The sequence below is a fragment of the Alternaria metachromatica genome, assembly GCF_023757995.1.
Source record: "Alternaria metachromatica strain BMP 0045 chromosome Unknown scaffold_13, whole genome shotgun sequence".
Taxonomy (NCBI): domain Eukaryota; kingdom Fungi; phylum Ascomycota; class Dothideomycetes; order Pleosporales; family Pleosporaceae; genus Alternaria; species Alternaria metachromatica.
The window spans coordinates 166,523-193,050 of NW_026055504.1; the positions used below are offsets into that span (position 1 = coordinate 166,523).

At 53.0% G+C, this 26,528-nt stretch overlaps 8 protein-coding genes across 8 annotated transcripts; 4 read left to right on the plus strand and 4 right to left on the minus strand.

Annotated features, from left to right (window-relative positions):
* Positions 1-1,095: 1,095 nt before the first annotated feature.
* On the minus strand, positions 1,096-1,937 carry J4E83_006090 (uncharacterized protein; the record flags this gene model as incomplete). The annotated part of the gene is made up of 2 exons (XM_049333005.1): positions 1,096-1,692; positions 1,746-1,937. The coding sequence occupies 2 exons, from the start codon at positions 1,935-1,937 to the stop codon at positions 1,096-1,098; spliced, it is 789 nt and encodes a 262-aa protein (XP_049187695.1).
* Positions 1,938-3,774: 1,837 nt separating this feature from the next.
* J4E83_006091 (uncharacterized protein) lies at positions 3,775-5,720 on the minus strand (the record flags this gene model as incomplete). The annotated part of the gene is made up of 2 exons (XM_049333006.1): positions 3,775-5,487; positions 5,541-5,720. 2 exons carry the CDS (start codon positions 5,718-5,720, stop codon positions 3,775-3,777), a joined length of 1,893 nt encoding a protein of 630 aa, XP_049187696.1.
* Positions 5,721-6,711: 991 nt separating this feature from the next.
* On the plus strand, positions 6,712-8,341 carry J4E83_006092 (uncharacterized protein; the record flags this gene model as incomplete). The annotated part of the gene is made up of 3 exons (XM_049333007.1): positions 6,712-7,275; positions 7,324-7,737; positions 7,790-8,341. 3 exons carry the CDS (start codon positions 6,712-6,714, stop codon positions 8,339-8,341), a joined length of 1,530 nt encoding a protein of 509 aa, XP_049187697.1.
* Positions 8,342-8,632: 291 nt separating this feature from the next.
* J4E83_006093 (uncharacterized protein) lies at positions 8,633-13,492 on the plus strand (the record flags this gene model as incomplete). The annotated part of the gene is made up of 5 exons (XM_049333008.1): positions 8,633-8,756; positions 8,809-9,439; positions 9,490-9,669; positions 9,857-9,931; positions 10,093-13,492. The coding sequence occupies 5 exons, from the start codon at positions 8,633-8,635 to the stop codon at positions 13,490-13,492; spliced, it is 4,410 nt and encodes a 1,469-aa protein (XP_049187698.1).
* A 2,793-nt stretch (positions 13,493-16,285) lies between these two features.
* On the plus strand, positions 16,286-17,057 carry J4E83_006094 (uncharacterized protein; the record flags this gene model as incomplete). The annotated part of the gene is made up of 2 exons (XM_049333009.1): positions 16,286-16,774; positions 16,881-17,057. The coding sequence occupies 2 exons, from the start codon at positions 16,286-16,288 to the stop codon at positions 17,055-17,057; spliced, it is 666 nt and encodes a 221-aa protein (XP_049187699.1).
* Positions 17,058-19,686: 2,629 nt separating this feature from the next.
* On the minus strand, positions 19,687-20,823 carry J4E83_006095 (uncharacterized protein; the record flags this gene model as incomplete). Its single annotated transcript, XM_049333010.1, has 1 exon — positions 19,687-20,823. One exon carries the CDS (start codon positions 20,821-20,823, stop codon positions 19,687-19,689), a length of 1,137 nt encoding a protein of 378 aa, XP_049187700.1.
* Positions 20,824-21,505: 682 nt separating this feature from the next.
* Positions 21,506-23,663, minus strand: J4E83_006096 (uncharacterized protein; the record flags this gene model as incomplete). Its single annotated transcript, XM_049333011.1, has 2 exons — positions 21,506-23,372; positions 23,422-23,663. The coding sequence occupies 2 exons, from the start codon at positions 23,661-23,663 to the stop codon at positions 21,506-21,508; spliced, it is 2,109 nt and encodes a 702-aa protein (XP_049187701.1).
* Positions 23,664-23,950: 287 nt separating this feature from the next.
* Positions 23,951-25,033, plus strand: J4E83_006097 (uncharacterized protein; the record flags this gene model as incomplete). Its single annotated transcript, XM_049333012.1, has 2 exons — positions 23,951-24,131; positions 24,189-25,033. 2 exons carry the CDS (start codon positions 23,951-23,953, stop codon positions 25,031-25,033), a joined length of 1,026 nt encoding a protein of 341 aa, XP_049187702.1.
* Between the last annotated feature and the right edge of the window lie 1,495 nt (positions 25,034-26,528).

Genomic DNA, 26,528 nt, shown 5'->3' on the forward strand with positions numbered 1-26,528 from the left:
TGACTACGAAGTGCGAATTTGACGCTGTCGACATCCTGGAGGTGCAATATCTCTCCGTGTCCTCTACCAAACTCTTCGGCTGCTGAGATGACGGAGTAGCAGAAGTCGCAGTGTCCCAGACTTTTGTAACAATGCTCGAGATTCCCGTTCCATGTTATTTGGCCACGGCATGTGAGCAAATGCCAGATACGGAAGTGACGACAGGCCTCGCACAGGCGTAACGAGGGATCCAGCTCCGTATTGTCACATTTTGGACAGGGCTCATGGAGAAAAATTGAAGCGTCGTCCCATCGAAAACAGCCTTCAATATCCATGCCTTTTGTCTTTAGGCGAATCCCATTCAACTGACATTTTTGACAACTGGCATCGTTATCAGTGGCTTCCATAATGGTGTGCGCAAGGGCGAAGATCAGGTTTCAGACGATGGGTCTTAGAAATGGAAAGACCGATGGGGTAAGTGGATTACAAAGAGGCGGCGTTGTTGTGTTGGTAACAGAGCGGGCCGAGAGAGGTAATGAAGATGATGGTGTCGCGTCAGAGCGGTGGTCTGCCCAGGTGAACCTGTTGAGCTAGGCAGTTACCCCTCAACGAACGTGGGGAAGCTGCGACAACTGGGCCTGACGAGGTCACGGTGCACCCTGCCGCTTGATATGCTTCGAAGTCACTCAGAGTGCATATCTGAAAAGCGATGTATCTTTCCGCGCACGAGCGCATGCGGATCCGTAGATTTAGTAAACTATAGACTACATGAGCGTGCATTGGCACGATGAGAACATCTAGCGTGTTCTCTGGGTGGCTTGTTAAGCCATTGTCGTAAGGTGCAGGCAGTTGCCTCGTTATCCCCCCAGCATAAAACCCATGGGCAGCTCCCATACCAGCAGCAATAATACCCGTCATAATATCCCAAAGAGCGGAAGCCAGCCTCTGAACGCGAGGCCAGTTGTAGTTGATAGAACAAGATAAGAAAGAAGATTCGTAATCATAATATGCACAGAAGAAAGAGGTTGAAAAGGCGCATCGGCACACTGCGATAGAAGATGCAAGGATGCAGGTGTCGATGACGGAACAATGGTATCCAGGAAGGTAGTGAGGCACTTAGGAGCGGATGACGACACCCTGGCGGCGGGTGGTCTTCTCCTCGTACACGTACTCGTCCTCGGAGGAGCAGTCAGATGAGTCATCAGAGTATCCGCAGCGAGCACCACCGCAGTCGAGCTTGACGCGGTCACCAGCGCGGGTGATTCCGTAGCGTTCGCATGTGCAGCATGAGCTACCAGAGCTGACACTGGACGGGCTGGAGCTGTTGGTGGAGCGGCTGGTGAGCGAGGGAACGTCGGAGCCCTCGTCGGAGTCGTAGTCTGAGTCGTCGGACGACTCCTCGATTTGCTGCTTGGCAAAGCGGCGGTTGAGATCCTCAAGAGTGGTCTTGTCGTACTGGGTGTTGATGACCTGGCGGGTCTCGTGTGGGCGCTGGGGCTTAGGCGCGACGATGCGCTCTGGGCTGAGGCCACGGCCCTTGGGGATGGTGGCGGTCGAGACGCGGCGGGACTTGCGGTCTGAGCTGGAGGTGGTTGTCTTGGAGCTCGACTTGGCAGCGGGGATGTCGATGATGTTGAGCTTGCGGCCAGTGGTGGGTTCGGTGGTGTGGTCCTTAGCGGGGTCGTGCGAGACGTGGTAGCCGTCGATGATGTACTGGGCAGATGTTAGCTTCTAGTTCACCATGCAGTGCTAGAGGAGAGACATACGTAGTACCAGTAGCGCTGTCCCTGCTTCAAGGTTTGTCCTTGGAACTTGAAGCATCCGACCCAGCCTCCGGACTTCTTGGGGTCCTTGGAGAGCGGGAGCTGACCCTGGTAGCCGTCCCAGGAGCCGAGCAAGTGCACGGTCTTGCAGTTGGAGGAAGTGCGGAGAGTGAAGTTAAGCTGGATAGCGGCCATTGTGATGTTGTTTCGTTCTTTCTGTTGTAAAGATTGGTATTATGATGTAATCGTTTCTTTCGAATTCGTCCGATGCCAAACTAATGGATAGACGCCAAGATTGCTGAAGAAGCTGTGTGTTGAGAGTTTCGTAAAGGTTTGCGAGTATTGCGTTGTCGTTGTGAGTTTGAAAGTTCGTTTCGAGCAAGTAGAACTGTGTATTACGTGAAAGTGGACCGGCCACAAAGAATTGGATTATTGTAAAAGGGTGGGTATAAAGGTCGACGGTGAGGTAGTGGGAATTAAATGGCACCAGGCCTGGAGAGTAGAGAGGGAGAAGGGGAGGGGTAAAAAGAATAGACAAAAGACGAACACAACAGCTCTGAACTTGACACACTTGCTGAAGAAAAAAAGACGAGATGTGAGCGGCGCCAGGTCTACTTATCTATAGACACAGCATCGCACAGCTGCTGAGCGACCATTGGGCGTTAGCGAGGGGCTGGCAGGCCGGCACATTGCACTACGCCAACTATGGGCCAGGTCTCGCTGCACCCGGTAGCGATTGATTACCTGCGCTGCGTAGACACGCCATGTTCGCAGGGTGTAAGCTGGTAGCGGGTGTGGAGAGCAGTCTATCGAATGTACGGCGAGCGCTTGATGGTGAAGCGGGAGTGGTGGGCGGGCTTGACGTGTGTAGCCGGGCGTCTTGCTTCTGCGCCCTCATTCGCCAACGCGGGCGGGGAATACATAAGTGGGCCGTCACGTAGCGCACGGGCTTGGGGTGAAAACACCACACCAATGAGCAGCAGAGAACAGGTGAGCCATGTGATGCCGGGATGTGCAAGGTGCAGATAATCGCCTGTCACACTGCATAACAGTGCATTTTCGACGGGGGAACTGTGGCTCGAGGGCTGACGACAGATGCAGAGAAATTTGCTTTCCAAGGCTGCTACCTTGATCGCGCTGCAGCTATCCTCCCTGCCGCATAGAGACCTATTTACAGCCATTCTGCATCCGCTTCTCGGCCTCTGCCCAATCACTGGAGCTGTGCTCATATCATCCATCACCTAATGTCCCGAATCAGGACAATGGGCGGCTAATAAACTTAGTGGCTTGCAACGCCGTCCAACCACAACACCACATCACCAACCTCAGGAATGCTGGAGGCGGAGCGAGCGATTTCTACGGCCACACTGCGGTCACAATGTGCGCCATGTGGAGGAAAACCGGTGTCTCTCGTGATGATGTGCAGAGGTGCATGTGAAGACTAGAGATTGAACGAGTGCAGAGTTGTCAGGAGGAATGATGGGCGGGCGGGAGGATTCAGGTACGCGAAGCGACCGCGGACGATAACATTATCGATGCCCGACTATGAGCACTTCCACCAAGGCATGTCACTGCGTCGGATACGCAGCCCCTTGGGCACACAAGAAGCAGGGAAGATGCTGTGTTGCTGCTGTGCCATGGCCCATTCGCACGATGAGGTAGGTCATTTCTCATGGACGTCCTTCAAAATCAAGACCGTTCACAGTCGCGCATTGACCGAACCTGTGCGAGTTCATGAGTGGGCCTGGCGAGATTTGATAGTCCAGCCGAGGAGGGCCTCAGGATACGCGCCGTTACCCAGTGCATGAGGGCCACAAACGCACTGGCATCTATGACCTACCCAATAGAGGAGAGCATGGGTCACGCCCATCATTCACTCCACCGACCGACTCCTCAACATGCAAGCCTCGCATATAACTGGAAGCCAGTTGATGGCATGATCTTGCATGACCAGCCGCCGATGCAGCCTCGAGTCGCTATCAAGTCCTAGTTCACGGTGCCATCGTGAGGATCGCACATGCTCCAACCTAGTCTAGCAGCCTAGAAGATTTGCCAGCTCCTCTGGCGTCAAGGTGCTTTTTCTCCTCTTTGGCCTCCCACTGATTCGTGTCTTGACAGGAGATCTAGGTGCCCGCTTCTTAGGGTTTTCGTCGGACACTTCGGTGCTTTCGTCCGTCTTCTTGGTGGAGATGTCTCCGTCGGTTACAGCGGCTGCTTCCGCGGCCTCTCGTAACTTGTCTTGGACCGACAGCTTCGGCGATCGCTCGTCGGGATGGGCACGTGGGCTCGACAAGCGCTTCTTGGTCTGTCGTAGATTGTCAGATCTGTTGAGGGATGGGTGTGGTGCTGATGGGCTGGAGATTGTGGAGGGAGTAGAGGGAAAGATGTCACAACGTACATGGCGTGGTCTGTCTTGACTCGTTGGTCTTGAGGCTCGTTCTTCAGAACGAGGTGGTTTGGCTGCAGAGGTTGGCCGACTAGCCTTCTCTGCATCGACTAGATCTATCCCAGACGTGTCTGCGTTCTCCCCGTCCACCTGAGATGGCGTGTTCGGGATAGACGCTGAGAAGGCGACTTTGCGGGGCGATCGACTAGGCGACTTGTTGCCGTTGGTCTCCCTCAGCGCTGGCTGGCTGGGTTGCAACTTGATGCTGAAGACATCGGGCCCAGTTGTCTTGTCTGGTCTCGCGTGTGGCTTGGGTGAGGGCAGGTAGACGGCCTCCTCTTGCTCTTCTGTATTGTCCACGTCTTCTTCTAAGGCTGAGCTTGCAGCTTCCTCGGCCTCGCTTTCTTCATCGATCACGGAGAATCCTTCCCTGTCGACTGTCTCGAACCCTTCGCCAAATCCTAGTCCCATCCTCAGCTCCTCGAGATTGATGGTGTCGCCATTGGTCATGCGCTTTCGCCAGGAGTCCATGAGGAGGAACGACTCGCGCAGCCGAGCCTCCATCTTCTCCCAGCCCGCCCGCAGCCTGTGTATCTCCTCCTCGCGCATCTCGACCTCGTCCACTGCTACAAAGTTTGGATTTGTGAGGAGGTTCTTCAGGTTGTCCAAGACCGTGTCCATGTCGTCGGCGAGAGTCTCGTAGTCGGTAGGCAGCGTGTGCAGCATGTCCTGTTGCGTGTCGTCTTGCTCGTCGCCCGCGACCGAGGCGTCGTCTGCGTCTTGTTTGCGATTGACTTCGGGCATGCCTTGTAGCTCTCGCAGTGTCACCAGGGCGCTCCGCACGAGGCCGATGAGGTTGTCGTTCTCGTCGCTCAAGCTCTGACTCAGCTGCGTCAAGAACTCGGTCGTCTCCTGCTTCAGGCTGTATTCGGGGTCGTCGACATTGGGCGATTCGTCGCGCGCATGGCCAGTAGCGGCGCCCAAGCCCGTGCTGCCGGGGTTGATGGTGATGCTTGCGCCGACGAGGCCCGTCTTGTTGCCGCGCTGCTGGCTCGTCAGGTGGCTCTTGAGCCGTGCAATCTCCTTGTCGCGCTTGCGCACGTCGTTGGTGCAGCTGGTGCGCACTTGGTCGACCGTCGTCTTGAGGCGCTGCATCTCGGCGCGCAGCTTCCGCGCCGACGACTCGGCCGTGTGCAGGGCTTTGCGCGCCGACTGCTCTTGCGCCTGGGCGAGCGAGAGCTGTCGCGAGAGGTCGGCATTGCGGTTGTGCTGCTTCTCGAGGGCGGCCGTCTGGCGCGTCGACTCGGCGCGCAGGCTTCGCAGCGTGTCGGCGCTGGATTCGCGGTATTCCTGGTCGCGCTATCTGCTCATTAGGACCCTCTCCACCAGAACGTAAACGTGCATGTGCCTACATCGCGCTTCAATATCAGGTCGTGCACCAGGTTGATGATCTGGGCCATGGTGGCCTCTTTTCCCCCTTCTCCCCTCGACGGATGCGCGAACTCAATGGGCGTGCCATTGCGCAACAACCCCCGCGCAAGCAGCAGGTTGTTGATGTACGTCGACGCCGTCTTGAGATTGTACGAGTCCATGGTGAGTGCAGCCGTCGTAGTCGGCTACCGGCGGCGTCGTCGGATGTGGCGGCGTTGTGAGCTTGTCGGCCACTGTTTGTTTATCCCTGGGTTCCGATGCCCAGGTAGGAGGTAGAAGGAGCAACCGAACAAGCACGGACCTACGCGTTCCGATCCTTCCGCCACGACTCCATGCAATGTCGACGTGATACGACGACGTCCACCTTCAGCTAGCCCGTCACAGCCGTGCATGCAGCCTCTTCGTGTCCTTCTCGCATCATCACCATCGTTGCATCCGCCTGCACCCGGCTTCACCTCCACTCGCGCTTCAGCAATTATCGTGATTACAAGCGACATACATATACTTCTCTAGCGTATCTGTGCGTGCCTCTCGTTTCGCATGGCCCAGAAGTTTAATGCCACAGACGTGTTTTTCCCCTGAGGTCGGACTCGGACTCGGTCCCACCATCAGCGCACCCCACCATGACCGTCGATGACAATTATACGCACTGCTTGTCTGACAAACCTTCGGGTTCCGAGACTGCCAGTCCTGCAATTCGGCACTCAAGTACCGTTTCCAATACTGGGCTCGCCTTATCCTATCCAGGCTAAATACCCATTCCAGCAAACCATATAGTTTTACGACGGTGTGCGTCGATTCCCCTCAAATGTCGGGCCCATTGCCGTAAGCTTCGCAGGGACTCACACATGATCTGCACTCAATTCCTTATTTCATGCGTCGCCATTGGAGGGGGTTTGCCGTATTTTACGATTCTTCCACGCGACCTGCCCTAGCCATGGTTCTCCCCAGCTTGTGTACATGTGCTGCTCTCTGCATGGCTGCCATGGCGTCCGGAACCGAGACCGGGGACAGCTAAACCTAACGTCGAAGAAGCCCACATTGTAGTACTTAAGGCACATCGCTCATCAAGAGGTGGTCTGTAGGCTGCGTTCGTTCTTCTGCGCTTTCGTCCATCTTTCGCTCGTTCCTTACACTCATTCACTTCCAGACATGGACAAGTTCACCTCTCTCGCTCTTGCGACTCTCCTGTTAGGAGCCCAATCCGCCTTTGGTATTCCCACAGAGGCCACTACCAAAGCGTGTAACGAAATCAACAATGCTCTTCCAGGAAAAGTCCTCACTCCGGGGCTTCTCAAGCTCGAATACGCACATGAGACGCAGCAATACTGGGCTACCAATCTCCGCGAAGTCGATCCTGCATGCATCGTTCAACCAGACTCTGCCCAAGATGTGTCCATTGCTATCAAGATATTGAACAAGTACCCGACTGTCAAGCTTGCTACACGGAGCGGAGGTCACGATCCAAACAAGCAACATGCTGCGGTCCAAGACGGTGTTCTCATCGCCATGACCAATCTAGTCGGAGCGACGTACGACGCAGCAGAGGATGTTGCATACGTCCGACCCGGTGGCGAATGGAACGACGTCATTGGCGACCTCGAGAAGAGCGGCGTGGCAATCGCTGGAGGACGACTCGGTCTCGTCGGTGTCGCTGGTCTGCTGCTGGGTGGAGGTCTTTCATTCCTCGGTGCTCAAGAGGGTCTTGCAGCCGATGTCAGTTTTTCGCTATATGCAAAGGGCAGCTATGCTAACAAGCGATAGAACATCATCGAATGGGAGACTGTTATGGCGAACGGGTCTGTCGTCAACGTCAACGCCGCAAAGCATCCCGACCTTGCGCAAGCTATGCGTGGTTCCGGTAGCCAGTTCGGTATTGTCACCCAGTTCAAGACTAAAGTCCATCACATGGGCGACGTCTGGGGTGGCTCGTGTGTCTTCGACGACTCAAAATCCGACGCACTATACGCTGCTTTGCACAACTTCATGGCACACGGTGCCGAAGACCCCAAGGCGGCCATCATTCTTACGGACCTCGTAGTCGCAGCTGGAATCAAGACGAAAATTCTCTTTTCCTTTTACGACAACCCTAAGCCACCTACATCGGGTCCATTTGCCGATTTCTTCAAGATCGTTAACCCTTTGTGTCTACCCAAGACACAAAAGTACTCTGAGCTAGTAAGTCTATAATCTAACTTCAATGTGCCGTACAAGAACTAACAATTCCCAGCTGAAGGCAAACGGCGAGCCAGTCCGACTCTTGAACGCCCGCGCATTCTTCCGTACTTACACTGTCCCATACATTGCATCCCGGCCTCAGATGTACAAGGAGATTCGCGACAAGCTTGCTGAACTCACTGGTATCTTCCTCAACACCCTACCTGTCGTTCGCGCTATCCAGTTCAGCGTTGACTTCCAACCTCTTCCATCCCGCTTTGGAAAGATGTCCGAGTCCAAGGGCGGAAACGCCATGGGACTTTCGTCCTCCGACCCTGACCGCATCATCCTAATTTACCAAGGAGCGTGGAACTTGCCCACAGACGACGCTCTTGCGTTTGGCATCGCCAGGGAATTGACGGCTTGGTTGGACAAGGTCGTGCCTCAATGGATAGCAGAAGCGGGTATGCCAAGCGACATGTACATGCCATTGTTCATCAACGATGCCATGTGGGACCAGCCAGTTTTCCAGAGCTACAAAGATTACAACAAGTTTAAGGCATTGCAGAAGAGTGTTGACCCGAAGGGCTTGTGGAGCACCAGGGCCGGTGGCTTTAAGTATTAGGCCCTTGACGCCAACGTCATTATTATCCAGTACATACAATAATGTGTATTTTAAATATGATCATGTCAATTGCATCTTTCGCACGCTTGCTGCCGTTAGTCAGTCGCATCCTGGGAGCAGAATAGGAAGGTGTTCTTGAAGCAGCGGGGCCACTATACTGAAAGCGGGGTAGTAGTACCCGGGTGTCTGACTCCATCACTACCAGTATGACTGTCTTGCATACACGTCGACTACAAAAGCTCCTTCATCTTCTTGTCTCGCCGCAAATTTCGTATCTACTACCAACGCATGATGGCTCAAACACTCCAGTTCACCAGCTACGAGCATGAAGATGCCTGGGACGTGAATTGGCTGCGGGTGGATGACACCCATGAACTTTACTATCAACAGTTTGGCAAGAAAGACGGAAAGCCTGGTAAAAGTGCCAGCCATGTTGTCCAACTTTCCTGATAGTTAACGCTTTATAGTCATCTACCTCCATGGTGGGCCTGGCGGGAACTGCTCCAAAACCAACACCGTCTTCTTCAACCCCTCTGAATACCGAGTGGTTCTGCTCGACCAGCGAGGCTGTGGTCAATCGCGCCCTAATGCCAGTACAACAGACAACACTACTTGGCATCTCGTCGAAGACATCGAAAAGCTGCGCAAGCATCTGAAGTTTTCCAAATGGCACATGGTCTTTGGTGGCTCCTGGGGATCCACACTCGCTCTAGCATATGCGCAAACACACCCCGATAGTGTAGGTAGTCTAGTCCTGCGCGGCATCTTCACCGTGCGAGACATCGAACTCAAGTGGACCAACCATGCAGGCGGCGCGCAAATGCTGTTTCCCGACCGCTGGGAGGACTTTATCAAGTTTTTACCAGAGGAAGAACGTTCCGATCACATCGGCAACTACCACAAACGCCTCATGTCTTCGGACTCGTCTATCAGTCATCCCGCGGCTGAGGCGTGGAACACGTGGGAGCTATCAATCAGCACCCTGTATCCTGACCCGCACGCGTACAAGAAACTGAAAGAACCAGCCTATCTCCTCGCACATGCTAGGATGGAGATCCACTACTTCATCAACAAAGCATGGATGGAAGACGGGCAGCTGTAAGTCTTGGCTGCACGGAATGCAGATGATTACTGACTTCGTTCTGCAGGCTGAGGAAGGAGAACGTGGACCGGATCCGGAACATTCCGACGACCATCGTGCAGGGCAGGTACGATGTTGTCTGCCCGCCGGTTACAGCGTGGGAGTTGTACAAGCAGTGGCCGGAGAGCAAATTGCACTTCATCGACGACGCTGGGCACAGTGTTATGGAGCCCGGGACGAGAAGGAAGTTGAGTGAAGTGTGCGACGAATACGCGTCTCTGAGCGTCTAGCCCTATGCAGCCGCGGAACCCGTTTTAGGCTAGCGTTATTGTGAGACATCACGATCCGATGAATTTGACGAGAAATTAAGCCGTGCTTGAGCATCGCAGCTTTGGTTTTACGGGCCGTTTATGTGTTGGCTGACTAACGCCAAGACTGCCTGCTAAAGCCCAGAAGACTGCTGGGGCCCGCGCAAACGTCGCACGCAGTACCAGCAGTCTTCATTCTATGTGAGTGACGTAATGGACCATGGCTACGACCGCGCCCATCTCGACCACGACGCCACCCGCAGCTATCGATAACCACGAACGGGTACGCGCATACGAGATCGCCGCGTGAGAATTGCCAGCCGACGTCACATTGCCGATTCCTGTTGCTAATACGGCCCTAGATATCTCTCTGCCGCGTCGTTCCCCTTCCACATCCCAGAAGGACCGCCGTCCGAACCAGTCCCAAGCAGCGACATAACCCTCAACGCCCTCGTCCAGCATGGCGTGCACAAGATGGACTGCGATCGCGCATTCCTTTCGCTCATTGATAATCGAAATCAATTCATATGCGCAGAGATGACGAGGCACCAGTCGCTTTCGAGTGCAGACCCGGCCGAGCCGCTCTTGCTGGGTACTTCCCGAATCGCCCTAGAATGGGGCGTCTGCCCATTCACTATGTGCATCTTCCAGGGCAAACCAGTCCCTATGCCGGAAAGTCCCTATATCATTGCCGACAAGTCGTATTTCTGCATAAAAGACTTTCGCCAGGTTCCCACATTTGCCGAGCGCCCGTTCGTGGCTGGCTACCCGCACATGGTTTCATACCTCGAGATACCGCTGTTTGCAATGTCTGGGCACATATTGGGCAGCTACTGTGTTGTTGACACTAAAGAACGGGACTTTCTGCATCCCAAGTCTCTGAGCACTCTTCGCGAAACTACCTCGGCTATCAGTGCATACCTCGATATGCGACGCGCCGAAGCTTGTAAGTCTCGATCTGCTGAGATGATGCAAGGTCTTCGCCGCTTCGTAGCTTCAGATGACATGGTTCCAAGGTCTGTGGCCCCTGTGCGCCCTGGAGCTCACACAAGCCAATTTGACCTAGATGTTTTTGGCGCCGCCTCGCGAAGAAAACCTGACAAGAAGTTGTCCGACGGTACGAATGCAAGCGTCACCATGTCAGACCATGTCCAGTCATTGCCTGTTTGCGATACATCTGTTATCGTTTCGCCCCAAGATAATGTCTCGAAACGGGTCAAATCTGACTTTGCTACTCAAGTCGACACTCTCTTCATGAGAGCCGCAGATAGTATTGGCGATGCTATGGGTCTGGATGGCCTAGTCTTCTTTGACACTGTTTCAACTGGCGCCCGAAACAAAGGTTGCCAGGTACGAGACATGTCTCCTGACAATACATCTTCGCCAACATGCGATCTCTTTGCGGTACCTCTGTCCTATTACCACAGAGATAACGCCCTCGGAAAGCTGAAATTGCGTCAGTCGCTCATCCAGCGCTTGACTGCCAAGTACCCTCGAGGGCATGTCTTCGCAGTCGATGAACATGGGGTCTTCCAACACGATTGCGATGACGAACTTGACTCTGGTGCGGATGACAGATGGAATGACCTCTTCAGTTTATTGCCAAAGACCCGCTACGTAATATTCCTACCTATGTTTCACTACTCAAGAGAAGCTTGCTACTCTACCTGCCTAGCCTGGGTATCTGACACCGGCAAAACACTTGATACTGGCGATGTCAATTCATTGACAGCTTTCGGTAACTCACTGATGGCTGAGGTCTTTCGCTTAGAAGCATGCGAAAATACACTTTCCAAGTCGGATTTTGTTTCGACCATCAGTCACGAGTTACGAAGTCCCTTGCATGGCATATTGGCCAGCATTGAGCTGATCCAAGAAAACTGCCAGGGATCTGGTTTGATGTCGGAGATCTCCATGATTGAGTCTTGTGCGGTTACTCTTCTCGATACATTTGACCATCTGTTGGAATATTCCAAAGTGAATAGCCGCGCCAGCGTTGGACAAAGAGGCGGAAATGGAGATCCTCGTTCTACCACCCACGTTCATCACGGTGCAGTAGCTGTCGACTTGGCTTCTATGGTCGAAGATGTCATTGGGACTGTTTCCGTAGGTCATGACCATTCTTCGCGCCTCTCTTCTGGACTGAATAAAGAGCGTCAAGATTTGTTGGCTGGATCGCCCGCAACGGCACAAACCGAGCCTGTCGTCGTCACCACACACATTGAAAAGGCCCGTGATTGGACCTTTGTCATTGACAAGGGTGCTTGGAAGCGCATTTTACTTAATGTCGTCAGCAACGCATTGAAGTATACCAAGTCGGGCTACATTCACGTAGGTCTAGCATTTTTGGAGGCTGCCGATGACAGTCAGTCACAAATCAGTCTTTCTGTGACCGACACGGGTGTAGGCATGAGTGAGGATTTCCTCAAGTACCATCTCTTTACACCCTTCACTCAGGAGAATCTACTAAGTCCAGGAACTGGGCTAGGTTTGAGCTTAGTGAAGAGCATCGTGGAGTCACTACACGGAACTATATCAGTCTCCAGTCGTTTGGGCAAGGGAACGAAGATCATCATCAACATTCCGGCTAGTCAAACGACGCAGAGACCAAATGCGCCACGTGGCGAGAACGTCTCATCTCACGAATGCTTACGCGGAAAGGCAATCGGTATGCTCAGTCTCTCTCTACCCGAAGAGCAAGGCAAAGAATTTGCAATCTCTATCGATTCTCCTCCCGAAGCGCTGGAGCGGGCCGTCCAAAATATCTGCGAGGATCGCTTCGGCATGAGGTTCACCCCTGTTTCCACAGACACACTTCAAGTTCTGGATGTACTCCTCATCGATCACCATGCCCTCTCTTCGACACCCACGTACGACTTGAAAACTTTGTTCCCTACGTATACGGGAGGGACTTACCCGGTCATGGTCGACCTGCGCAATATTAAAGGCGCACCTCCCGAATCTGGCACTAGCAAGCCCATGCACACAGTACTAGTCACTGCAAACTCGCTCGGACCTGCACTCATCTCGGCCATGAAGGATGCCACTGCCAAGGAGATGGCAAACCCGGCGCCGTCCATAGAAGTGAGAAGCAGACCTGACATGGAGCCAACAGAGCAATTAGAACATGCCGACACAATCCAAGAGCCAGACCCACAAACCAAAGTACTTCCACACCGCAGCTCATCGTTGCAGCGTGTGACACTAGCCGACGCCGCCACAAGTCCTGCTCTACAAGCACCATTGCCAACACAACCATCTACCCCGCTTACAAGCAGCCCAACATGCCGATTTCGTCGTCTGCTATTGGTAGACGATAACCCCATAAATCTAAAAATGCTTTGCGCCTTTGCAAAACGCCTCGGCGTACCATATTCCAGTGCCACCGACGGCGCAGAAGCGGTGCGTCTCTATCAAACAGCCACTGAGCAAGGGGACGCAAAAGCAAACTATGACTGCATTTTCATGGACATCAGCATGCCAGTCATGGATGGCTTCCAGGCCGTATCAAAGATTCGTGGAATCGAACACGGTTTGATGGAAAAAGGCATACCAAGACAGTCCGATGACGCTGCGAGACATGGTCTAGATGGTACTCTAGAGGATGAGAGAGGTACCCGGGCGTACATCTTCGCATTAACGGGTCTTGGTAGCGAGAAAGCGCGAAAGCAAGCGAAGAATAGCGGTTTTGACGAGTTCCTTCTCAAGCCAGTGAGGTTCAAAGACGTCCTACCGTTGTTGGCACGTCTGCCGACTGCATGAGGGCTATGGGTCATCTGTCGCATTGAATGCAGACTTCGTTATGGGGGCGTTGGTTTCATTTAGTCTATGTAATATGCTGGCGTTCAGATTCTGGGGAAGCTCTACTCAGAGCTTATGGATGTAATAACGATCTTGGGGATGAGGCTTCCGGTAGCACTGCTTGCTCAACATACGAACAATTTCAAAACAGTGACAGCATCCTGAGTGTACGCTACTCACTGACGGTTGTCTTGGTTAGCCTTCATCATGTCTGTCAGTGTTTGCTTCTCCATGTCTTATAGCAAGGCGCTTGTAAGTCGGTTCAACCCCTCCGACGGCAATGAGAGGAGCTACGAAAGCCCGCTCTGTAGTTGCAAAGAACGAAAAAGTAAAGAAACACGGACAGGAGGCTGAAAGTAGAAGGTGCCGTTCTGCTTGGAGGACTAGGAGCTTAGCCTCGACCAAACATCTATAATGGTAGATGCTGTCATGCGGAGGCGCCTCACGACTTCGTGACGCCTGAGGGATAGAGAGCTGGATCGCATTCTTGTTGGCGGAGCTCGATATTGAGGTGACGTTGTGGCGCCGTCACATGGATGAGGACTGTCTCGTCTATGGTCTTTGCTTGACGTTTGTTGGTGCGTTAATGATGGGGTTGGAGTCTGAGCGCCTAGTTGAGGACTACCCAGGCATGTTATATGCACACGCACTTGTAATTGAGGTTCATGGCGAGTCTTCTACTCACTGCTGTACGTAGCCGTAGTCTGTCTGGAGGTCTGTAGAAGTACGGCCGACTTCACAAAAGACTGGCTCGTACATGAAAGAAGCCAGTAAGAATCAAACAGCGTATTGAGCCCGACTCGGTACAACATCAAAGTGAGTGCTGCCCAGTGGCGTCAGGATGTGGAGTTTAGCGTTCTGTGCCAAAGCCTTTCGCCTAGGCACGCGCAAGTTACATGGCAGTGCAGACAGTACGGAACACCCGGCATCGTGCTTTCTACTGGTGTAAATTGCCAACGTGCTTTTTCGTTTTCGTTGCTTTGTTCATGGAGGCTATTTAGGAGTTTGGTAGCTTACAGGGTTGGTCACAACGGTCGCGAGTGAATACCCGCAGCAAATGCGCCTCTGCAATTAGTTGGTGGTTAAGCACAAGCTGGCATCACATCAAGTACGCCGGCAATATACCGGTGGTTTTTGCGGCTAATGGTGTTGGCCTAAGGTACGATCTCACTAAACTTTGAGCTGACGTAGCTATCTGGGAAGGATCGGCCGATTTATACCTATCTGGACATTCACTCTTAATACCATGTCTCTCATTTCCTAATCGACATGTGTTGAGTATTCCGGTCGCTACAAATCAGCAGAAATTGTGCAGCGAAGTCGCCGAAGTTGAGCTACCATGAGAGCACAGGAGCTAGCTCCTCGCCAAAGTATAGGAGCTGTCTGTACGGCTAGTGTCGGCGAGCGTCCGCGACTCAGCGGGCTCGGCATTATTCCGAGCCCTGACTTGGACAAAAGAAACAACAACACATCAGCCGGACCCTTTGTGTTGCTTTTGGCGGACCGCGCCACGCAGCGAACATGTCGCATTTCCCTTTTCCAGGTAGTCACCTGCATGCCGTTGTACATTATGAGACTAGATTGCCATCTACACGAGGGGCAACAAAGGCCTCCACGTGACTTGGCATTGGTTGCGGCCGCTCCGGACACGGAAAAAGCAGATCTGCATAAGGCTCGGCGACCCTACTTCGTTGCTGGGATTTCTGACTGGACGATCGTAGGTGCCTGCTTTTGCATGTTCGGGCGGCTGCATCATCGCACTGATGTTCGACGGCTACGCCCGCAGAAGGATCGCCGACCCGTAGATACCGCTACTACACTACACCCTTTCCAGTGGGGCGCCGCTTGCCAACAAAGAGCTACTAACTGAACAACCTCAGCTGAACTCGGGCACGTCGACAAGAAGCCTTGTTCACAGAAGGTAGCGATCTACTATGCTACTGCAAGGCTAATCTTGGCGCGGTGAAGCGATCGGGGTAGTCTGAGCTCACCCTACAAGTTGGGAAGTGACTTGAGCCCCTTAGCCCTGAGATCGGTTAGTGCTCTCTACCCAATACGGCGTCTCTTGATTCACTGGGAGTAAATTGTTGATCATGTATTAGACGAGAGTAGTGGGAATCGATGATCGCAATGCCATGTGCAGATTCAGCCGCAAAAGCCCCACTCGGCGATGGATTATGGCAGATCTCTCTGCCAGAGACGAGTTTGGTAGACCCTGTCGATAATCACTGTGAGGTAACATCAACCACAATACTGAGAGCAGAGTGGTTACCGACGATAGTTGAAAGCTGCTTCAATATGATGCGATAAAACATGTCAACTCATGCCATACTCCGATCAATGATCTTTTAGGATCAACGTCCAAGAACGTTTTGTCAACTGATTCAGAGGCCTACATGCAAACATCTGCGTGTGTTCGGTCAAGGCAAAGTGGGTTGTAGTGCATAGCCTCACCTGTCATTGAACTTTGTTCTTTCGATAGTAGCGTACGCTACACCACCCACCTTCTGGGTTATGGGCTTGATTGGCATTTCAACGCGGTGTCCAGGAGGATCAGCGAACCTAGTTGTCGTTCAGGACTACGGGAGGCATTTGCTCTGTTGACTCGAGCTTGGCTACATCGCACGTCGGGTATAAAGACACCGCAGTCTCCCATGAAAAGAAGGTATCGCACACCTTCATCTGCAATCATCACTCCTCACTTCTACCATCTACCACCAACAACCGCTTTCACAGCTTCTTCCCACCGCAATCATGGTCTCATTCCGCAACTTCTTCACCGCCGCCTTGGCCTTCTCCGTGCCCATCTCCGCTGCAATCACGCCTGCTGAGGTTGTCACCAACATTAAATCTATTACGACGAAGAGCATGGCGCTTCAGGCGCCGGCCAAAAGCGTCACCATTATCAGTGGACAACTGCTCCTCGTCGGTCAGGGACCATTCCCCGAGATCATTAGGGGCTTCGCAGACATTGTAACTACCGCCACCACCGCCATCGCTCAGATGCAGGGCATGCCCAAAGAGCCCGCAGGCGCTTCTACTGATGCCGTCTTCGAAGCCTTCCGCGAAGTGAGTACCATCTGTTCCACAGATATTCATGTTGCTTACGACGAGAAACAGTTTGTCCGAGTTCATCAAGCGCTGCTCAACATCCTCATTGGCAAGGCCGGTTTGTTCAGTACTGTCCCTTTCGTCGGTGCGCCCGTTGCGGCTGTACTCAGGCAGATCGAGAAGGTCGTTGATGTAAGTCTTTCTTCTCTTGTAGTTTTCACGCCCAGCGCCCGCTCCGATACTATCTGTTGAACTCGAACGTAATTCCTTGAGTCTGCTCGCTAACAGCCTTTCGCAGACGATTGCCTTCATGTTGATTGATACCTTCGAGGCCCGCGCCGCAGACTTCAAGGATGAAGCAGGTGCCCTTTCCGGAACTCTTACTGTTTGCATCAACCAGTACCAAGGCATTGCCACCGGTATCACCAAGAGGAACCTCAGGTTCGCGCGCCGCGAGATGGTTGCTGCTGCTTAGATAGGCTTTCAGCCCAAAGATCACCAGGCGGAAAGCTCTCGGAGCTGAACGATGTCTGTGGATGGAGTGGGGGAGGAGTGTCGAGGACGATGGGCAGTATTTGTAAAACCTTAGAAGGTCTCAGGACAGTCATTACCACATGATTGGCCATGTTTCTGTTTGACAGCTGCGCTTTACGGTCGATTGCATAGTTAATGTAAAGTCACTTTCGTCCAAGAGTCTACCATCACGATATGAGTGTTTTGCATCTATTCCTTGCCTCTGCGCATAAGTCGTAGGAATTAATCACTAGCGCTCTTCTAACACCTCTCATCTCGGGTACATCTCTCTATGTTTATTACTCAGCAAGCGTCAGTGCACTTGCGGGACATCTGGCTGCTGACGTCGATAGAAGCGCCGGGAGACGGGTGGACACATCCTTCGGGCCATGGGTCCTTGAAGAGAAGCCAGCGAAACAAGCACCGATAAACAAACTTTTCATATCTAGTCTCTGTGATGAAGTAGATTATGGGTGGAATGCCTGCTCAAGTGCAACTGAAGAAAGAGCGACACTCTCTTCCGGCCTAGCGCGGTGACATCATCCCTTCCGCTCTCCTTGGCTGCTCCTTCCCTCTTCATTCCTCTGTACATTCACCCAAAGAACACAATGTGTTTCTCTAGGTTCAGTCGTATTCTTTCAATACATGCTCACGTACTACTGTTACTAGTGCGCGGCTAACAGACAGATTTGAGAGCGTAGGCTACATTCTCGTGACCGCAGCTCGTAGAGCGACTCCATAATAGTCGACAATATTCACTGGAGGTCTGACTAAATCGCGGAGTCGTCTTTTGCGCACGGACAGGCTTTATCGCCTACATAGACAGCGGCAGCTTTTGACCTCGGGACCACAACAATTCTGGCTCTCTACGTTCGGTCAACATAAACCCATCCCTCAACCTAGCATCATTTGACTGACCCTCTGGAGACCATATAGGGCAACCGTTCTGATCAGACCACCAGCGAAAAGACAAAATGGACTTGATCGAGCTTCCAGTAGAGCTCCTCAGCCGAGTATGTCGCTTCCTCGGACGAGCGTCGGGTACCAACAACAACAAGTATTCATACAAGAACAGAGACTTTGGATCGCTGCGATCGACATGCAAAGCCATCTACGCTAGGACTGAGTTCGACGCAAGCATTCGGTACGGCCTCCAGGAATGCCGCTTGTATCTCGAGCCGTCGTCGCTTGCTCTCTTCCTACACTTGTCCCGTATCCCCGCCTTCCGCAATCGAATGCTGCGCATAACTGTATGCCCGCTCAAAAAACCCAAGACGATAAGCGACTACGAATGGTATCTGCTACATGAGGACGAGTACAGCTTTGTGAGGTCTAGTGAAGCCGCCCATATGCTCGCCCAATGTTTCCGACAACATCAAGACGCGGAGTCTTTCATGGAGCTAGAGCTACCCTTTGGGACTCATATTGTCAGTGAACAGACAACTGTGTTGCGAGCACTGCAGCTGTCGCAGTTTCCAGAGAAGGTCGCCTATGTCTACCTCTGGCTGGAGAACTCTCAGAAGCCCGGATGGGGGCTGTTTGCAGACTCGTTGTCGGAATTTCGACCTTGGATCAAGAAAGCTGTCTTCTTAACACCAAATGCATACGGCAAAGATGTTGCGAAGAGTCGCGAAGTTGGAGCTCACATCAAGAATGTGCGCCCGGTCCATCCCGATGTATTAGAAGTTGTTGCTGCCACTACTGACGTTGAACGCCTACAACTCCTAGGATGCAACGGAGTTCCAGAGCTTCGGATATGCCATGGCTGCGAAAGTCTATTCTCTACACACATGATGGCCCGCTCGTACGAGCATTTGCAGTCACTAGAGCTTTCCGATCTGTACCTAAGTGGTAGCCGACTCCGAGGATTTCTCAAGCGCGCCGAGAAATTGGTGTGGTTCGAGGCAACGGAAGCGACCTTAACGGACGGATCATGGAAGTCGATATACCAGAGATTGAGGAAGCTACCGCTCTGGCATGTCTACCTTGGTCGAAATTACCAGAAACATGGGCCTCTCACACCAGCCGTGCTTCCCCACGCTTGCCGTGACGGCCACGCAAATAAGGGCAGGAAAGGAGCCTACCATGACAATATCAACGTGCTACTCAATGCTTTGATAACGCACTTTCACGTTTGTCGCGTGCACAGAGAACAGGGGTATCGTGGTCCGACATACTTCGAGGTCTGCTTCTTTGATATTCCGGGGTTGTTCAGAGATGTTTACAAGAGCGACATACAGAAGTATGCTGTAGAGGTAGAAGGGAACTGAAACATCAGAGGCAACATCCATGACAGCTTGTGGTTGGGGTAGCGAGACCACCCTGTTGAGTAAAACGCTCAACACGAGATCTGTGAACTGCAGAGCAAAGTGCCGCCTGGTTTCAGCTGTCCATTATGTCACTGGCATGTGATGACGCGGCAATGTTGATACATTTGATACATTTGATCTCACTGGGGTTGAACCGTTACTTCATAATACATACATGGATCAGTCGTTGAGACCTGATCAGACCACTTTTACACAACACCGTACTCATGCTTTCATCTCAGTACCAGCACCTCAAACTCCCCAACCGAAACAAGGCTCTTCTTACTTGCTAATATCATCGCCCCAGACCTGCTTGGCAATCTCTACACTCAGCTTGACCTTAGCCCATTGCTCCTCCTCCGTCAACTCGTTACCCTCAGCTGTGGAGCTGAATCCACACTGGTGGCTCACGCAAAGCTGATCGAGACCCTTGGGGGCGATCTTAGCCGCCTCATGTAGCCTCTTGATGATCTCCTCCTTGTCATCCAGGGTGTTCTTCTTGCTGCTCATGACACCGAGCACAACGACCTTATGCTCTGGCAGATGGCGTAGCGGGGAGAAGTCACCAGATCGTGCATCGTCGTACTCGAGGAAGTAGGCATCAACATTGAGCTCCTTGAAGAGGACTTCAGAGACGGGCTCGTAGCCGCCAGAGGCGAACCACTTGGAGCGGTAGTTGCCACGGCAGAGGTGGATGCCGATCTTCATGTCTGCAGGTCGCTTCTCGATGGCCTTGTTAATAAGCTCGGCGTATTTGCGGGGGAGGGTGCTGAGGTCTTCGTTGCGTTCTTGCTCGGCGGCCTTGCGCATGTCGGGGTCGCACAGGTAGGCCAGGTTGGTGTCGTCGAGTTGGACGAAGCAGCAGCCAGCCTTGTACAGGCTGTCTAGCTCCTCCTGATATACGCGCGCGAGGTCCTCGAAGAAGACATCGAGGTCGGGGTATGCGGAGATGTCAATCGAGGCGCGTCCACCACGGAAATGCACCATTGTTGGCGATGGGATGGCAACTTTTGTGCTCGCCTTGCCGCCATTTTCTTTGATCGCTTGCTCAAGAAACTGGAAGTCCTTGACCTGAATAGCCTCGGGGTGGGCCAGCTTTCCCTTTACGACCAGCGTTGGTGGCGAGAAGCCATCCTTGTGCCTGATGTTCCCCACTTGACCCTTCTCCTCGATACCTTCGACGTGCTTGAGGAAGTCGAGATGGAAGTATGCGCGGCGGAACTCGCCGTCGGTTATGGATCGGAGACCGCTCTCTATTTGCTTCTTTGCGACGTGTTTGATGTGTTCGTCTTCGACATTGCGGAGCTCGTCGGCGGTGATCTCACCGTTGGCTGCCTTTGTACGCGCTTCGAGGACGGCTTTGGGGCGTAGGAAGGAGCCGACGTGGTCGGCCCGATATACACCAGTGGGAAGAGGCATTGTGTCTAGTTCTGTACGACGGTTAGCATGCTGTGCCACTATCGCGGCATCAACACTTACATGAGATGTTGTGGTTTTTGCTATGCGATAGTTTGTCCGTCAGACACAATGATGCTGTAGTTTGGCTAGAGGCTTAGCAATAAGATGACGAGACGGGACGCATCTGCCGAAAATTCGTACACGGCCTCGTCGGTTCTCCATCGCATAACGACCCGTCCACGTCTAATCATGAAGCTAGTGGGCCACGGCAGTTACAATTTTGGGGCTAAGACCCTGAATTGGGGGCGCCGAGGAATAGCGGGCGCGGGCAACTTGCTCCGAAGGGAAGTCACACCGCCGGCGAAGGCTCGTAGAAAACATCAAACGCAGGCAAAGACCCTGTGTACATGAGACGCTCGCCATGGGAAACTTATCCCGTGGTAATGAGTAGTGCCGGTGGCTGTCAGCTCTGCAGCTTCTGGACCTGGAGGGGTTTGCATGACGTTCGGCGGGGTAACCTCACCAAACTCCAGTTCGCGACACCACACTCGGATTCACGGACCGTGCACATACCCAAGGGTCAAAAGTAGATGAAATTGGGTATATTGAAAGATGTACGATGAAGCAAGATAGAGGGGGTTACATGTGGCCGATAACCATACGAACGGTCGACCAAGCAACGACACATACCTCGTGGTGTCACTTATGCAGCCTTCACAAGCTTCGCTTCAAGTAGCTCGCCAAATGAGCCTTCCCACAAGCCCTCATTCTCGTCATCCTCTTCCATGAGGAGAGCGTCGGCCGCGTTGTAGATGCGATTGCCCTTGCTGTCAAACTTCTTCTCCCTCTTTGGGAGATCGCGCAAAGCAATCTTGAGCTGGATCGTACCCGCGCCAGGACCCGAGTCGCCTTCTTGTTCTACAGTAGCTGTCTTGTATCCGCTAATCTCGGGTGTAACAGTGACGGGATTCACAGTAAAGAATTTGCAGGCGATGACAGCACCAGACTTCATGTCGGACGACGTGAGATCTGGCAGGGTGCTCATGTCTTCTGGAAGTTGTGGCAGATCAGACTGCGCAGCCATTGCAAGATCTTGACGCAGCTGGTCCTCGACGGCTGCGTTGATGGACTCAGAGTCGGGGTTCGTTGTGGGAGCATCGTCGTAGTCTAAGATGATATTCTCTTCCTCCTCCTCCTCTTCTACTGGCGTTGCCTCCTGCTGCACAATACTCCGCCTCTTTTGCTTCTTTTTCTTAGCTTTGTCATGCATAAGCTTGCTGGCGGGGTCCCAGTGCTGCTGAAACGGGAAGGGCGGAGCGCTGAGCTCAAAGTCCTCTTCCCAGCATTCAAACGCCGAGAGGTTGATTCGGGTTTTCCAGAAATCGGGGTTTGACCACTCTTCAGGCTCAGGTGTCGGTGCCTTCGCTTTTGTCTTCCGAACAGGCCCAGCCTGTCGCGCAAGTATCCGACCGATGGCGCGGGTGTCTGGTCGCAGTCTTCTGGAGGTAGGCTCTTTCTTCGCCGGTGGCTCTTCTTCCACTAGGGTAGTAGTGGCTTGCTCAACGACCGGAGCCGTTGGCTGTATGGCCTCGTCCGCTGGTGCCGTCGCTTCTGTGCTTTCTCCGAACCTCGCCATCAGGTCCCGTTTCCTTCGCTCCAGCTCTGTTGTGTCTTCCGCGACCTCCTCTGCCGGCTCATCTTCGTCTAATCGTTTTCTCTTGCCTTGGGATTTGGCAAAAGGTTGTGTGTGTCGAGGTTGTTCCTCATCCAGACCATACCTGCCGTCTTCGTAGGCGGCCAGGTCGCTGAACGTAGCGGTTTCGGGAAGCTTGCCCGACGCCTTGAGACTACGCAGACGATTAGCTCTTGTACGTCGCGAGTTCCTCAGCTTTGTAGCTTTGAGTCCATCTCCGGGGGGTACATGCGTTGTGGCTGCTTTGGTCTTGCGACCGTCTTTGGAAGACAAGACATCGGGCGGGGAGCTTGCGTCGCTATCGTCGGGGTCGGAGTCGGAATCGCTCGAGGTGTCTGTCTCTGAATCTGAATCCGAGGTATCTGAAGCGCTAGACGACGCGTCCGACTTTGCCTTTGCCGTTGCGTCTGCGTCTGCGTCTGCGTCTGAATCTGAGTCTGAGTCTGAGTCTGAGTCGTCTGAAGAGGACGCCTCCTCCTCTGCTTCTTCGGGTGCAAAGTCATCATCATCTTCCTCGCTGTCGTCCGAATCATCAATTTCGGGCTGCTCGAACTGCACCGACTTGACTGCCCGTTGCGCCGTTGATGCTTTATTTCCCGACCCTTTGTGACCGCTCAGCGTCGCAACATCGTCGCGCGCTTCGGATGGTTCTCCATGCTCTGTAAGAAGGCCCACAGCTTCAGTATCGTCGTCCGACTGCCCATCGTCCAGTCGGCGTCGTTTGCGCGGAGGTATGCGAACAGCAGGTCGATTTGGTTGGCGCAGGTAGGGTCGACCGAAGGGAACGCCATCGACGAGATGTTGGCCTCCGTCTGATATTTGATCCCGGCCGGTGAGGGTGCGCGCGCGTACTTCGGCAGTCATGAGTGGGCGGATGCTGGGAGGCTGTTAGCAGATGTTAGTGTAGAGATTTAGGAATCACATACGAAACATGGTCGTCTTCTTTGAGCGCATTCGTGACGGGCATAAAGTGCAGGCACTCGAAGCCGCCCACCTCGACGACATAGTGCTCCAGGCCCCAGTGCTCGGCCTCTAGCGGGATAATGTGGTTGACATCCTCAAGCAGACGCGTAATGGTGTATGCCTGTGTGCTGTTCGTCTCAGGTACGCTCCAGAGTATGTTGGCGGCAGGCAGGCCATTCCGCTGGACCGTCAGTCGAAGCCTCATGATGGCGTGTTGAGGCGCATGTGTTCGCGCGTGAAATGCCATGGTCGCGAACTTTTGGAAGGAGCTAGGGCGATGACGATCCCTGCTTTCGAGGCTAGCCCCATTTGCTTAGTCCCTTCTCCACTTCTCAGATTCACCAGCATGTCACTGCAAACAGCAGGTGTATTACCACCCGCACATGACGCAATCCTCGATTTTGATCTGAGCTATATATCACTAATCTAGGACTACAAGTTCGACATAGTCAATTGCTGTCCGTTCCAGTTCAGAGTTCACAAACTGCAACGATGCCCATGATGCCCATCAGTACGCTCAAAGGTTCCTGGAAGCGTCTTCTCGACGACGAACGTCTGCGCCGATCTTCCCAAGTCCTTTCCGTTATCGACGATCATGTCTGCATCTTCGGTGGTGAAGTGAAGCCAAGGGAGCCGCTGGATGATAAAGTCGATATTGTCTCGCTCAAGTCTGGTAGTACTTCCCCTCATTGTAGTAGGCCATCAAGGTACGGCACTAACGACGCCACAGATGCAAAACGTTTGGAAACGAAGGGTGTCTCTTCGGCGCCCACTCCAAGGGTTGGAAGTGCATCAGCTGTACTGAATGGGAAAATGTACCTTTTCTCTGGTCGGGGTGGCATCGACATGGCTCCAATAGAGGAAGATGGCGCAGTGCGGTGCTTCGACCCCTCAAGCTCAGCCTGGTCCAAGATCATGCCTGCTGATTCATCTGCCCCATATCCGCCAGCTCGCAGTTATCACTGCTCTACTAGCGATGGCAAAGATACCTTCTTCCTCCATGCTGGATGTCCCGCAAGTGGCCGTCTCTCAGATCTGTGGATGTTCAACATCAACGAGCGTGCATGGAAACAAGCCCCCGACGCTCCGGCGCCACATCGAGGAGGAACTTCTATCGCTTACAGTGGTGGCAAGCTTTACAGGATGAATGGTTTTGATGGAACCACGGAGCAGGGTGGTAGTATCGACGTCTTCGACCTTGCCAACAATACTTGGTCAACTGATACATTCAAAGCGGATGGCAACGATGGACCTGAAGCTCGCAGTGTTTGTGTTCTACTGCCAGTCAAGCTGGCTCGAAAAGACAAGCTCCTTACTCTCTTCGGTGAACATGACCCTTCATCGCTCGGTCATGCCGGTGCAGGTAAGATGTTGAAAGACGTCTGGATCTATGACATCAGCGAGAAGTGGTGGACGCAACTACATCCCGATGGCAGCGATGGTACTCCTGACCCCCGTGGTTGGTTTGATGCTGATGTGGTCAAGGCTGAGAGCGGCAACGACAGCATCATTATTCATGGTGGGCTTGGCGAGAATAACGAGCGTCTGACCGACATGTGGCAACTTGCCTTCTAGACATGTACATGATACAGAATGGATACCTCTCACTGCGTTTGCGGTCACAGATTCTTTTACCGCTTTGATTTGGTCATCAGTCGTGAATTGCTCATTGTAGCACCTACGCCCGAGTACCCAAACCGCAGCTCAGCGATCATGCAACTACGTTCAGCTAGAAACATTGTGATACCTGGATTGATTTTCATCCATGGCTCTTGAGTCCAAGGCCCCAGCTGGTGATCGCGTGTCTGCAAGTCTGGGTAGTGCCTTCCGTGCCTATGCTCACACCGGGGAAGGAGCCTTTGTTTGGGAAATACCAAAACATAAGAACGCGGCAATTGCGATAGCATACCAGCTTCACATGAGGTAGAATATGCTACTGGTATAGAAGCCATCTGGATGCATGTTGCTGCTGCTGCTGCTGCCATGAACAAACGCCATCGGGTCAGTACGGGCTCCATGGGTTTCCGAGGAAAAATAGTCGAATGTTTGAATGTATCCAGAAAGCATTGTCGCTGGTTTATTGCTGCGGAACGAAACCTCAGGGTTGTGATGAGGAGACTGAGTTCGGCTCTGTAGATGTGAAGAAGCCACCCGAGCTTTGGAACTGGAAGTTGCGCAGTCGCACCTTCCCGATAGTGCGACCGCCAAAGTAGGCATCTCAACGTATTCGGTTCCAAATAACCCGGTGCTCACAATACATGAGCGATTTCCCCAAGACCTTTGTCTAATCTGGTTTCTAGTCGGGATGTGGAGGAGAGTGCAGAGTACTCCCCGTGGTATCTATTCTGCTCGTCTGGGCTAATACACAAATGCTGTTGCATAAAATGACGCCCTTTACCTAGAATGGAGCTTTGGATACTTGTAGACGCGTGACACGGAAATTTTGTCGATGCAATCACAGTGGGCAGGATGCATCTAGCAATGGCTCAGATGGTTGGTGAGTTCGAGAATCTTGATTCTCCTAGTTGTTCCCCGGCTTTCTGTAGAACAGTCAGATCATCTGACGATAGAAGAACCTGTATACTTTTAGTGTTGACATGGTGGGATGGTGGTGCTTCTTCATCGGATGCAGTTCGTGTCAAGGACGCGTTTACCTCGGCTATACGACTTTGATGTCTGCACATCAATCTCAGTCACCCAACAACGCGGTTGACGGTTTCATTTTCCAACCGCGAAATGGCCAGTATATGCCGAACGCAAACGATGTGAAGTCTCCAGAATCCCTTCAATGTTCGTACGAGCATGCTAGACTCCGCTCCACATCCCGCTCCCGCCATCCGCCCTTCTCCGCGCGTCATCGCTTCCCCGCACAGCGAACCTTCGGACGAGCCTAAACATGTAGCAAATCGCGCGAAATGTGTCGCGGAAGCTATAAGAGCACATCGCGATTAGACTGCTGTTGTATCTGTGACTGAGGTTGTCAAAATGCATTCCGAAGTTCTTGCTTTCGCAGCTGTCGTAGCACTTGTCGCGCGCGTCCTCTTTCCGTTCTTCAAAAATGTATCTTCAC